The following is a 15264-nucleotide window of genomic DNA, read 5'->3' on the forward strand; positions in this document are numbered from 1 at the left end:
GAAATCCTAGCTGGAACACTGAATATATAGCTTATCACAGGACACCATATGGTGACCTCTAATAACCAGATAATTGGTTTACAGTTAAACCTGTCTACTACAAAACAAACAAATATTCAGTACAAAAGGTGTTTTGTTTAGATACTGTAAAGTGTTGTTGTGAATCTGTATCTACTTTTATTCATTACAATTCTATAAATGACTTTTATAAGGAATCAAATCTTAAAAAGGATACATAATCTATCTGTATCTTGAAATGTAAAATATAATCTAATAATAAATGGATGATTCATCTTCATTAAAACTTCTTTTTCTCTCATCACGTATTGTGATTTCTTTTCCCTCATTATATGTCTCTTTTCTAAAACTTTAACTGCAAAGAAAACAAAAATGCTTTGGACATTGAAAACATCAAATTAACATAATGTATAACAATAAAACAGTTTTGTTTTTGAAAAGTGACTGTATCCAGTCGGGAGTGTAATAATGTTTGTATCCTTAGGTTCTTTTCAATTGAAACGTGACTGTACCCAGTCTAAAGTGTAATGTCTGAATTCTTTTGTTCTTTTCACTTGAAAAGCGACTGTATCCAGTCAGGAGTGTAATTTCTGTATCCTTATGTTCTTTTTACTTGAAAAGTCACTGTACCGAGTCTGGAATGTAATCATAATGTCTGTATTCTTTTGTTCTTTTCACTTGAAAAGTGACTGTTTCAAGTCAGGACTGATATTTCTGGATCTTAGTTCCATCAGTTCTTATGCATCTCTATTTAGTCAACGTTAAATAACAATTTTAAATTTTAGGACATAATTTATTTTCCTATTCTTCATGTAAAAGAATTTTAAGTAATACTAAATTGAAACTTACTTGCAAATTCAGTTCCAGTTTCTACTTCCTTCGCTAAATATACCTTAAAACAACATTGGAAAATTATGTTATGTTCCCTAATTACAAACTAATTTTGAACAAATCTTTAATTTCAGACCCTTGTTATCTTTAATATTGTCAAAAATGTCATTTTGATAAAATACAATACATGAAACTTTTTTTTAGAAAGTAAAATTTCTAATTAACCTCAGGACATTCAACAATACAAATGTACAGGTGCTTTGCTTTTACCCCAATTGGCATTTCATTTGCGCCACAAACCATATTTCATTTGCGCCAAAAATAAAACATTTCAATTGCGCCAATAATACAGGTTAAAACATATAAACAATAGATTTATTTAAAAGAAACTTTTAATAATAACTTTAAAACACAGTTTTTGTTTGCATAATAAAACATATTCAACAGAAATCAGTCAACATAAAAGCAAACTGCAGCTGGTGTGTCCATGTGTCTCATTTTTATATAAGGTGTTAATCTTTGATGGTCTTTCAAAAATTCTGAGTTGCTGTGATTCTACTTTCTGTTTGTTAACACCATGATTATGTTCGTTCAAAAAGAATGGCGAAAGATACCAAAGGCATATATATACTAGTATTCAACCTAATAAGTCGAAATTAAACTGACAATGCCATGACAAATAAATAAAGAGCTGGGACATGATCGGGAATGATACGCCCGTCGCCAACTGGACAGTTTTTAACAATATAGAAAACTAAAGTTTGTATAATTGTTTTGTTGTCCACATCTGTTTCAATTCTGGCTTTGCAAGATTTTTTTTGGTATGACTTGTCTCCAATTGTCAAAACATAAAACTAGAGGCTCTAAAGAGCCTGTGTCGCTCACCTTGGTCTATGTGCATATTAAACAAAGGACACAGATGGATTCATGACAAAATTGTGTTTTGGTGATGATGATGTGTTTGTAGATCTTACTTTACTGAACATTCTTGATGCTTACAATTATCTCTATCTATAATGAACTTGGCCCAGTAGTTTCAGTGGAAATTATTTTGTAAAAATTTACAAAATTTATGAAAATTGTTAAAAATTTATTATAAAGGGCAATAACTCCTTAAGGGGTCAATTGACCATTTTGGTCATGTTTGACTTATTTGTAGGTCTTACTTTGCTGTACATTATTGCTGTTTACAGTTTATCTCTATCTATAATAATATTCAAGATAATAACCAAAAGCTGAAAAAATTTCTAAAAATTACTAATTCAGGGGCAGCAACCAACAACGGGTTGCCTGAATGGTCTGAAAATTTAAGGGCAGATAGATCTTGACCTAATGAACAATTTGGTTTTTGAAAGATTTGCTCGAAATGCTTTGGGTTTAGATATATGAGCCAAAAACTGCATTTTACCCTATGTACTATTATTAGCCATGTTGGCCATCTTGGTTCGTGGGCAGGGTCATCAGACACAATTTTTAAACTACATACCCTAATGATGATTGTTTACAACTTTGGTTAAATTCATCTTAGTTTCAGAGAAGATTTTTGTAAAAGATAACCAAAATTTACGAAAAATTGTTAAAAATTGACTATAAAAAGGCAATTACTCCTTAAGGGGTCAACTGACCATTTTGGTCTTGTTGACTTATTTGTAGAACTTACTTTGCTGAACATAATTGCTGTTTACAGTTTATCTCTATCTATAACAATATTCAAGATAATAACCAAATACGGCAAAATTTCCTTAAAATTACTAATTCAGGGGCAGCAACCTAACAACGGATTGTCCGATTCATCTGAAAATTTCAGGGCAGATAGATCTTGACCTGATAAACATTTTTACCCCATGTCAGATTTGCTCTCAATGCTTTGGTTTCAGTGATATAAGCCAAAATCTACATTTTACCCCTATGTTCTATTTTTAGCCATGGCGGCCATCTTGGTTGGTTGGCCAGGTCACCGGACACATTTTTTAAACTAGATACCCTAATGATGATTGTGGCCAAGTTTGGTTAAATTTGGCCCAGTAGTTTCAGAGGAGAAGATTTTTGTAAAAGTTTACGGACGACGGACGCCAAGTGATGAGAAAAGCTCACATGGCCCTTTGGGCCAGGTGAGCTACAAATGACAGACTTATTCGCTCTGATGTCTCCGAATTTTTAATGTCCATCTTGCAATGACATCGCAAACATGTGAACACTTTAGAATCTTAAAAGAAAGTGACTTAATTTTTAGAAATGCGTATGAAATAACTTTAAAAATTAGTCAGGGGAAACTCTAAAAAGAAATATTGTTCATGATATATAGCAATGAGTATTTCAACTATTATGTTATATGTTACCTGTAAAATGCTGAAAATGCAGTTTTTATTTTTTGGCACAAATGAAATATAACCTTGCGGCGCAAATGAATGATTGGATTTTGTAAAACTTGGCACAAATGCAATGCGCCCCAAATGTATCTATTGAAAACTTAATTGCTACATGTACATGTACTTCATTTGAATATTTTTTCAAAATGAAAAAGAAAACTATAACATATAAAGCTTTTAACATAAACTGTTATCCCAGAGATATGTCTCGCCTTTTTGTAATTTTGATAATGCAAATGTTGAAATTAAAATAGCAATACTATAACATGTAAGTTATGCAAATATTCAAAGTCAATGAACCATGACTGAAGGTACATGGCTAAACAATCTCCATGGAATGAGATGTGCCAATGCTAATACAACTGCATACCAAATACCATTGACTTATTATAAGTCGTTCCCTTTAAACAAACCTAAACACAAACATTAACTTGTAAACTATGTAAAAGTTTCAAAGTCAATGAACCATGATCAGGGGTGGGCCTATATAATCTCCATGGAAACGATACTTGCAAATGCCAATAAATTTGCATACCAAATATCATTGACTTAACATTAGTAGTTCATCTTAAACTGATCAAATCACAAACTAATACATGTAAACTAAGCAAAAGTTTCAAAGTAAATAGACCATGACTGAGGGGGCGGGGCCAAATATTCTCCATGGAAATGAGATGTGCTAATGCTTATACAACTGAACACCAATTAACATTGGCCTACCACTAATGGTTCCCCTTGAACTGACCTAATCACAAACTAATACATGTTAACTTAGAAAAATTTTCAATTTTCAAAATTTTCCCTATAGACCATGACTAAGGGGGTGGAGCCAAATAATCTCCATGGAAATGAGATATGCCAATGCTTATACAACTGCATACCAAATATCATTGACCTACCACTAGTGGTTCCCCATAAATTGACCTAATCACAAACTAATACATGTAAACTATGAAAAGTTTCAAAGTCAATAGACCTTGACTGAGGGGGCGGGGCCAAATAATCTCCATGGTAATGAGATGTGCCAATGCTAATACAACTGCATACCAAATATCATTGACCTACCACTAGTGGTTCACCATGAACTAGACCTAATCACAAACTAATACAGTGTTGACGCCACCGCCGCCACCGGAAACAGCATACCTATGTCTCGCTTTTAGACTCCTTCAAGGCGAGACAAAAATGATTATACTATAGTAATATGTAATTATTTTCTGTTATCTTACTACTGTGGATTCATTATCATATTTATTATTTGATGAATACCAATTTTTGTGGGTACAGGTGAACCACAAATTTAAATGATGTTCAAAGAAATACAAATGTTCTATAGGTTTGTATGCAGAAATATTTAAAACCAAGAAATCAAGTATCCACAAAATTGCAAGTTTTCCTCAATCCAAAATAAAATGCTCCGCAGGGCGCAGCTTGATACGACCGCAGAGGTCGAACCCTGAACAGTTGGGGGAAGTATGGACACAACATTCAAGCTTGATACAGCTTTGGATTTGGATTGTGATTAAATATTTGACACAGCATAGGTTTCTAACACAGATTGAATGTGGTCTAAGAACTTAAAAATTTTAAATTGGACATTCACCTATTATGGTCCAATATCCAAAATCTTAATACATGGTTAGATTCAGCATATCAAAGAACCCCAAGAATTCAATTTTTGATGAAATCAAACAAAGTTTAATTTTGGACCCTTTTGACCTCAATGTGGACAAAGTTGATAACGGGGCCCAAAAATCAAAAATCAAAATACATGGTTAGATTCAGCATATCAAAGAACTCCATATATTCAATTTTTGTTGAAATCAAACAAAGTATAATTTTGGACCCCGATTTGGACCAACTTGAAAACTGGGCCCATAATCAAAAATCTAAATACATGTTTAGATTCAGCATATCAAAGAACCCTAAGAATTCAATTTTTGTTAAAATCAAACTAAGTTTAATTTTGGACCCTTTGGACCTTAATGTAGACCAATTTGAAAACGGAACCAAAAATTAAGAATCTAAATACACGGTTAGATTCGGCATATCAAAGAACCCCAATAATTCAATTTTTGATGAAATCAAACAAAGTTTAATTTTGGACCCTTTTGACCTCAATGTGGACAAAGTTGATAACGGGGCCCAAAAATCAAAAATCTAAATACATGGTTAGATTCAGCATATCAAAGAACCCCATATATTCAATTTTTGTTGAAATCAAACAAAGTTTAATTTTGGACCCCGATTTGGACCAACTTGAAAACTGGGCCCATAATCAAAAATCTAAATACATGTTTAGATTCAGCATATCAAAGAACCCTAAGAATTCAATTTTTGTTAAAATCAAACTAAGTTTAATTTTGGACCCTTTGGACCTTAATGTAGACCAATTTGAAAACGGAACCAAAATTTAAGAATCTAAATACACAGTTAGATTCGGCATATCAAAGAACCCCAATAATTCAATTTTTGATGAAATCAAACAAAGTTTAATTTTGGACCCTTTGGACCTCAATGTGGACCAATTTAAAAACGGGGCCCAAAATCCAAAAACTAAATACACGGTTAGATTCAGCATATTAAAGAACCCCATGAAATCAAGAATAAAACCCCATTGAAATTGGTCAAGAAATAAGCAATTTATAGGAAGTATCTTCTTTTGCACAATCCTGTGCTATTAAATATTTCTTGCTATTGCGCAATACTGTACAATTGACAATTTCTTGCTATTGCGCAATATTGTGCTATTGGATATTTCTTGCTATTGCGCAATACTGTGCAATTGGATATTTCTTGCTATTGCGCAATACTGTGCAATTGAAGATTTCTTGCTATTGCGCAATACTGTGCAATTGAAGATTTCTTGCTATTGTGCAATACTGTGCAATTGAAAATTTCTTGCTATTGCACAATACTTATTATATAATAATTTACACATCCTGTTTGGTGTGTATCTCCTACCATATCATTATTATTTGATTTTAAATATAAATCAGAAATAACCAACTTAAAATGGAAAATTTTAAAAGAAACAAAAAAGGAAAAAAAAATAAATCCCCCCCCAAAATGTTTTGAAACCCCATTATGATTCATCACCCCCAAACTCAATCCCAGCCTTCCCTTTGTGGTATGGTACCTTGCAGTACAATTTCAGAGAGATCCATACACTTGAACACAAGTTATTGTCTGGAAACTAGAAAAAAATGTGTTTTTTGGCCCCTTTTTGGTCCCAAATTCCTAAACGTTTAGGGCAATTACCCCCAAAATCAAACCCAGCTTTCCCTTTGTGATATGGAACCTTGTAGTACAATTTCAGAAAGATCCATACACTTACACACAAGTTATTGTCATGAAACTAGAAAAATGCTTGTTTTTTGCCCCTTTTTTGGCCCCTAATTCCTAAAATTTGGAGGCAATTACCCCCATAATCAATCCCAGCATTCCTTTAGTGATATGGAACCTTGTGGTACAATGTCAGAGAGATCCATACACTAACACACAAGTTATGTCTGGAAGTTACAAAAATGCTTATTTTTGGCCCCTTTTTGGCCCCTAATTCCTTTACTGTTATTACCATAACCCCCAAAATCAATCCCAACCTTCCTTTTGTGGTATTGAACCTTGTGGTAAAATTTCATAAAGTTCCATTCACTTTAACTAAAGTTAGAGTGCGAAAACCAATGTGTCTTCGGACGACGCCGGACGACGACGACGCCAACGTCATACCAATATACGACCACAAAAATTTTTTTGCGGTCGTATAAAAATTGGTACCCACGAAAATAAATGAATCCACAGTATTCAAATAATACAAACACTGTCATGACTGTATAGCCAAAAAATAACCTATTTAAATGACAGGCTTTAACTAAAAATTAAACAAGTTTAAGTTGATACCTTGTCATAAAAACAAGGGGTCTAATTCTACCCTTTAAAAACTCTTGTGACTAGAAAGATTATACTTATAATTCTAGATTGCAGAAAATAACTGTAGTTTCAAGATTTAATACTTACTGTAGAATATGAACCTTCTCCGATGACCTTTCCAAACATAAAGTCATTTGGAGTCTTTTTTACTGGCTTTTTATTGCCATCACCTCCCTCTTGAATTTGAGACATTTCTTCAACCCAAAATACCTTAAATGTGAAAAAGCATGCTATTCTTTTAACTCAGGATAAGTAAGATCAATTATCTATAACTTTTTAAACTTGTTATTTACTTATTGTATTTTTTCAAATTCTATCATAACTTTTAATGAATTTTTTTTTATCATGTTTCAGATTATATGCATCATTTAGCCAATAAATAATTCATAACCCATGCATAATTTATCATAGCAAATTCTAATTAATTTTCAAAATTATGAAATAAGTTGCACAGCCCTCACTAATAGAGAGAGGTTATATGTATTTTTCCTGGTTTGTGCATCCATCTGTCCATTTCTCCTTCCATCCTGTATCACATTAGGTTAAAGTTTCAGTTTCTGGTAGTTTGTGGTCATATCAACTTGAAACTTTGGTACACATGTTCATAAAAGAAATTTAAAAATATATGACATAAGATTTTGACCCAGTACTCATGGTTTACTGAAGATGTGAAAGTGCCAGCTAGGCATAGTGTTCTATGGACATGATGGACACATATTCTTGTTTGTTATGTTTCAGATAGCTTGAAATTTAAAGAGACATTAGCTGCCAAATTCATCACCACCGATTGTCTCTAACTCTTTGATTCATAACATACTAAACTATGCTATTATAAAGACAATTCAATGGAAAATAAATATATTTAATTTTTTTCACATTTTATTTTCATTATTGCATGAAAGAAAAGAAAATATATCTGACTATATCTTTGAGACATAATTTAATGAACTAGTTTATGTTAAAATTATATGTAGATGTGAAGTCAATTTGTCTGTAATTACATAAATAGCACTAAGTTATTGAATCCTACTAACATATATATATGACACAGTTGGTACAAGTTTGCAATGGTACAAGTGTACAGTTGTACAATATAAAATTGAGAATGGAAATGGGGAATGTTTCAAAGAGACAACAACCTGACCAAAGAGCAGAAAACAGCCGAAGGCCACCAATGGGTCTTCAACACAGCGAGAAAATCTGACACCCGAAGGCGGGCTACAGCTGGCCCTTAAACAAATATTACTACTTGTTCAGTGAAAATAGACGTCACACTAAACTCATAAAACATAAAAATGAACTAAAATTTAAAAACATACAAGACTAACAAAGGCCAGAGGCTCCTGACTTGGGACAGGCACAAAAATGTGGCGGTGTTAAATATGTTTTGTGAAATCTCAACCCTCCCCTATACCTCTAGCCAATGTAGAAAAAACAAACACACAGTAATACACACAGTAAAACTCAGTTTAAAAGAAGTCAGAGTCCAATGTCAAAATAAGTAACAAAAGAAACTAAGCAAAATGACAACGATACATAAATTAATAAAGGCAGTTACTGACATGCCAGCTCCAGTTTGCAATGGTAAGGGTTGAATATAATTGTAATTATCCAAGATGCACTATGGACAATTAGGTCCAAGAACACATATAAAAAATACCTTTTGGCAAGAAGTTTTAATGCTTGGACAGAACTCCAAACTAAAGTAGCTGTTAAGAACGAATATTAATCAAATTCTAGTCAAATGGACACCTACTACCTAGTTAAATCGGCACCCGATGTAATCATTTTGGCATCCATGTTAAATATGTTGAACACATATTTTTTTCAGTATTTTAAGCAAAAATATTAAAATGAAGAAGGTGTTGTCCAGAAATATTGACTAATTAACAATTTTTGGGGGTTTCTGTATGTAATTTTTTCGTTCAACTTAATGTGTATACAAGTCCCTAGCTACATGGCCATAGATTCCACATGTGAAGCATTTTGGATCTCTTGGCAGACCCTTGAATCTTACCAAAAGGAGTTATCCTTGCAAGAATATTCTGCAGGGAATTGATTTATCATGCGAGCAATTCTTACTCCAGATTGAATTGTAGGGAAGGCTTTAAAAGTTGAAGAAAGTTTTATTATCTTGCCATATTGTAGAAATTTTCTATAAACTACATATGGTTTAATTTTGAAAAGTTTTCCCTTTTATTGCATCTTATTTTCTCATGATTAAACAACAGCTTAGGTAATGGCTTCATTGTTTTTTATTTAAGTTTTTCAACGAAAAAACATAAATAACTACCTGTAGAGAGTTAAAACAACAAACATGTTATTTATTTATTTGATAAAAGTTATTAATCAATTAATTGAAAGAAAATTAATCAAAACATCAGTCATAGAATGTTGAGAAAACTTTAAACAATTAACTTATGTATTCTAAGTACAGTACCATTCAAACTACTTAATAACATGTGATAATTTTTAGCGATGTAATGAATGATAAAATCCAACCCCAAAATTTAGAATTATTCATATGTTATATCAAATATTATTGGATGCAGAATTGACTTTAAACAGGTGCCGATTTGACAAGATGCTGATTTAACCAGATGACGATTTGACACTTTCTATAGGTGCTGATTTGACCAGGTGCAGATTTGACTTGAACCCTATGATTTTATCACAATAATAAACAAGAAGCGTTTTACATATTCTATTCAGCCCTAAATTTTCAATCTTATAATGCAAACTTCTGCCCATCAATTTTTTCTCAAGGAAAGCGTTGTAAAACAAGAGTCACATCCTTTGAATAGAGTACTTTCGTCAAGTATCAGAACATTATTTAGACATAATTTAAGGGAATGGACATTTGTGTGTGTGTATGTACAATGCACTGTTAATACAAGGTAATATCACCTAAGTTGCTTTTTGGTATGGAACAATTAATTACCAGTTAGCAACACATAGCTGTTATCGACAATTTAGTCTAAATACAAAGTTATTTCACTTTCTTTAAATTTTCAACCCGGCATCTTCTTATTTTTTCTCAAATCCGGAAGTTGAAAGTGAACCAAACGCAAGCGCATTTCAGTAAGATCTGTCATTAATGAACATCCTTAAATCATCGCCTTTTTCTGGTTTTGGTGAAATACATAGTGCAAAAAATAGTATGCAGATAAAGAATTACTTATAGTTCAACTTTTATTTAGGGTCGATATACAGAATTTCACAAAACAAATTTGTTTCTATTTATAGCATATACAACATCCGGGACATTCGTGAATGGCGGATGACAGAACCTATTTCCGGAATCAAATGTAAGGTTGTTTTTCCTTCGAAAAACAAGATCTAGAAAAGACAATAAGTTGTCACTTGTCTGATCTGATTGCCGATAAATTTAAAGTCATAGTTTATGTTAAAGATGACATAAATCATTGCAACATTATTAATTAACAGCAAATTTTGCCGCTTGTTACTGAGCAACATTACCTTATCTTGGGCAGTTTATAAGTCATTTGATTGTGGGATTGATTTGGTAGGTGTTGTAACAGGTATTAAGCTATTTATGACTTTAAAACCGAACCTATCCGGTTGGGTTGGCTTATACTATAGTATTCCAAATTGTAGCCTTCTTCAGAACAGTAAACACAAGTTGGTTAGCCCTGAAACCTGTTGCACCCGGAGTCGTTTCTCCACGATTATTGTTTGCCCGGGTCTCGTTGTTTTGCCCTATTCCTTTTAGTACTAGGTTTTATAACTCTATTTTTATTATTCGATGTTATTGTGTCAGTAATACGTATATGATGAAGTTGTTTATTTTAATCTTTATAGAATGTTTGCTAAAGGCAGTTTGTTGTAATAACAATTTTAGGGATTTCTACAGTTCTCTCAAGGGGCAAAAATGTCATGGCTCAATGACGAGCAAAGCGAAGTAATGATTTTTTATAGTTGAATTTTATGTGTTGGTGTCATGAATGGGAATAACAATTTTGACATTCATTGACAGAGGACGGATAATACATGTATCATACCTGCCAACTTTCATCACTGTTCACCCCAGGCCGATATGACGCTGTGGTCCCGCAGCGCCTTCAAAATATTTTCGTTGATCCTGGAGCGCCTTAATTGGCCGCTGTCCCTTAATACTTGATCCCGCAGCATGTTAATTTTCACATTTTAATTATAAATGTTGGTTAAAATTGTCAAGTTGCTGATCACCGCTGAGAGGTTGGTCAATGTTGCGCAATAACTGATAACTAGCAAAAGTCTCTGATTTACCTGTTCCAGCCTTATCAGACCATGTAATCAGGTTATAGCGTAAATGATCATCAAGAAGATAGATATTTTTAGTAGAAAATAAAAGTTTTTAAAATCTTCAGTGCAAAAATTGAAGAAATAGATCGCAAATACATTATATTTACGCATTGTCTGTGTGCGATCACTTGGCCATTAAAGTAACGAATTTTTTCATTGGTCGAGAAGAAGAATGTATTAAAACATGACCAATGAACATGATGAATACACGTGATAAATTTTAATACACATTACTAAAGAAATTTACAATGTAATTTATGAATGAGAGTATTTGTACGTCAAAAAAGTAAAATAAACTTTTATTAAAGATAACGAGGAGTGATTTATTTTATTAGAAAGTGAAAAATTGTTGCTTGCAAGTAAAATTCGTCTGTCAACTGTAACGTTTTAGAAATAAAATAATTTTTTAACATCGATAGTTAATTCGTTCATCGGGAAATATATGTACGGAATCGCTGCAGCATTTGTATAATGTCACTAGAACTTCACTGGTCTTAACTTTGACAAATTTGTCAAGTTTCGTTAATACTACCTGCCAAAGAAACGTTTTGACAATTATACACACAGAAGCGTAATGTCAAATAACGGACACTGGTCAGCTGGTTCATTACATTTTTTATACGACCGCAAAAATTAAAAATTTTTTGGTCGTATATTGGTATGACGTTGGCGTCGTCGTCGTCGTCGTCGTCGTTGTCGTCGTCGTCCGGCGTCGTCCGAAGACACATTGGTTTTCGCACTCTAACTTTAGTTTAAGTGAATGGATCTCCATGAAATTTCACCATAAGGTTCAATACCACAAAAGGAAGGTTGGGATTGATTTTGGGGGTTATCGTACCAACAGTTAAGGAATTAGGGGCCAAAAAGGGGCCAAAAATAAGCATTTTTGTAACTTTCAGACAATAACTTGTGTGTAAGTGTATGGATCTCTCTGACATTGTACCACAAGGTTCCATATCACAAAGGGAAGGCTGTAATTGATTTTGGGGGTAATTGCCTCAAAATTTTAGGAATTAGGGGCCAAAAAAGGGGCAAAAAACAAGCATTTTTTCTAGTTTCAGGACAATAACTTGTGTGTAAGTGTTTGGATATTTCTGAAATTGTACTACAAGGTTCCATATCACAAAGGGAAAGCTGGAATTGAGTTTGGGGGTAATTGCCAGAAACGTTTAGGAATTGGGGGCCAAAAAGGGGCCAAAAATAAGCATTTTTCTAGTTTCCAGACAATAACTTGTGTTCAAGTGTATGGATCTCTCTGAAATTGTACTGCAAGGTACCATACCACAAAGGGAAGGCTGGGATTGAGTTTGGGGGTGATGAATCATAAGGGGGTTCAAAAAATTTGGAAGGGGGGATTTTATTTTTTTTTCTTTTTCTTTTTTTCCTTTTTTTTTTCTTTTAAAATTTTCCATTTTAAGTTGGTTATTTCTGATTTATATTTAAAAGCAAATAATAATGATATGGTAGGAGATACACACCAAACAGGATGTGTAAATTATTATATAATAAGTATTGTGCAATAGCAAGAAATTTTCAATTGCACAGTATTGCACAATAGCAAGAAATCTTCAATTGCACAGTATTGCGCAATAGCAAGAAATCTTCAATTTAACAGTATTGCGCAATAGCAAGAAATATCCAATAGCACAATATTGCGCAATAGCAAGAAATTGTCAATTGTACAGTATTGCGCAATAGCAAGAAATATTCAATTGCACAGTATTGTGCAAAAGAAGATACTTCGTATAAATTGCTTATTTCTTGATCAATTTCAATGGGGTTTTATTCTTGAATTCTTGGGGTTCTTTAATATGCTGAATCTAACCGTGTATTAAGTTTTTGGATTTTGGGCCCCGTTTTTAAATTGGTCCACATTGAGGTCCAAAGGGTCCAAAATTAAACTTTGTTTGATTTCATCAAAAATTGAATTATTGGGGTTCTTTGATATGCCGAATCTAACCGTGTATTTAGATTTTTAATTTTGGGTCCCGTTTTTCAAATTGGTCTACATTAAGGTCCAAAGGGTCCAAAATTAAACTTAGTTTGATTTTAACAAAAATTGAATTCTTAAGGTTCTTTGATATGCTGAATCTAAACGTGTTTAGATTTTTTATTATGGGCCCAGTTTTCAAGTTGGTCCAAGTTGGGGTCCAAAATTAAACTTTGTTTGATTTCAACAAAAATTGAATATATGGGGTTCTTTGATATGCTGAATCTAAACATGTATTTAGATTTTAGATTTTTGGCCCAGTTTTCAAGTTGGTCCAAATTGGGGTCCAAAATTAAACTTTGTTTGATTTCAACAAAAATTGAATATATGGGGTTCTTTGATATGCTGAATCTTACCATGTATTTAGATTTTTTATTTGTGGACCCACTATCAAATTGGTTCATATTGAGGTCAACAGGGTCCAAAATTAAACTTTGTTTGATTTCATCAAAAATTGAATTATTGGGGTTCTTTGATATGCCAAATCTAACCGTGTATTTAGATTTTTAATTTTGGGTCCTGTTTTTTAAATTGGTCTACATTAAGGTCCAAAGGGTCCAAAATTAAACTTAGTTTGATTTTAACAAAAATTGAATTTTTGGGGTTCTTTGATATGCTGAATCTAAACATGTGTTTAGATTTTTGATTATGGGACCAGTTTTCAAGTTGGTCCAAGTTGGGGTCCAAAATTAAACTTTGTTTGATTTCAACAAAAATTGAATATATGGGGTTCTTTGATATGCTGAATCTAAACATGTATTTAGATTTTAGATTTTTGGCCCAGTTTTCAAGTTGGTCCAAATTGGGGTCCAAAATTAAACTTTGTTTGATTTCAACAAAAATTGAATATATGGGGTTCTTTAATATGCTGAATCTTACCATGTATTTAGATTTTTTATTTGTGGGCCCGCTATCAAATTGGTTCATATTGAGGTCAAAAGGGTCCAAAATTAAACTTTGTTTGATTTCATCAAAAATTGAATTATTGGGGTTCTTTGATATGCCAAATCTAACTGTGTTTTTAGATTTTTAATTTTGGGTCCCGTTTTTTAAATTTGTCTACATTAAGGTCCAAAGGGTCCAAAATTAAACTTAGTTTGATTTTAACAAAAATTGAATTCTTAGGGTACTTTGATATGCTGAATCTAAACATGTGTTTAGATTTTTGATTATGGGACCAGTTTTCAAGTTTGTCCAAGTTGGGGTCCAAAATTAAACTTTGTTTGATTTCAACAAAAATTGAATATATGGGGTTCTTTGATATGCTGAATCTAACCATGTATTTTGATTTTGGACATTGGACCATAATAGGTAAATTAAAAAAAATGAAGTTCTTAGACCACATTCTTTCTGTGTCAGAAACCTATGCTGTGTCAAATATTTAATCACAATCCAAATTCAGAGCTGTATCAAGCTTGAATGTTGTGTCCATACTTGCCCCAACTGTTCAGGGTTCGACCTCTGCGGTCGTATCAAGCTGCGCCCAGCGAAGCATTTTATTTTGTTTTAAAAAGTTGAATACCAAACATCTTAAACATAATCAATTTTAATGCTGAATCACATGTTCTTTGCAAAGAAGAAATGGGTTAAGCGAAAGGCAGATGATGTTTTCAACCCTAAAGGATAAAGACTGAGGAACAGGCTGTCCAACAAAATTACAAACTGTCTTGTTACTATATCTCTAGAAGGAACAGAGAGTACAGAAATAAATATTTCTGAAGCTGTTCAGCAATGAAAGGCCCAGAAGAACATTAGTTTTCTTGAACTATATATACATTTTGACTTATACAATTGACTGTGATATAACTGCTTTTTGTGTTT

General features: G+C 32.7%; 2 protein-coding genes across 2 annotated transcripts in view; one reads left to right on the forward strand and one right to left on the reverse strand.

Annotated features, from left to right (window-relative positions):
• The window catches only part of LOC127709043 (3-phosphoinositide-dependent protein kinase 1-like), a 29375-nt gene extending 19177 nt beyond the window's left edge, over positions 1–10198 (reverse strand). The window contains exons 1-4 of the mRNA XM_052214364.1: positions 10090–10198; positions 7236–7358; positions 868–910; positions 236–373 (exon numbers count right to left, since the gene is read on the reverse strand). Of these exons, the coding sequence (XP_052070324.1) occupies positions 236–373; positions 868–910; positions 7236–7340 (286 nt within the window). The 5' untranslated portion in view covers positions 7341–7358; positions 10090–10198. The remainder of the gene's footprint in view (positions 1–235; positions 374–867; positions 911–7235; positions 7359–10089) is intronic.
• A 185-nt stretch (positions 10199–10383) lies between these two features.
• Positions 10384–15264, forward strand: part of LOC127709021 (myocardin-related transcription factor B-like) — an 85923-nt gene continuing 81042 nt past the window's right edge. Inside the window, exon 1 of the mRNA XM_052214295.1 lies at positions 10384–10456. The gene's annotated coding sequence lies outside the window, so the exon portion shown is untranslated. The remainder of the gene's footprint in view (positions 10457–15264) is intronic.

This window comes from Mytilus californianus, unplaced genomic scaffold, assembly GCF_021869535.1.
Source record: "Mytilus californianus isolate M0D057914Y unplaced genomic scaffold, xbMytCali1.0.p SCAF_7, whole genome shotgun sequence".
Lineage (NCBI taxonomy): Eukaryota > Metazoa > Mollusca > Bivalvia > Mytilida > Mytilidae > Mytilus > Mytilus californianus.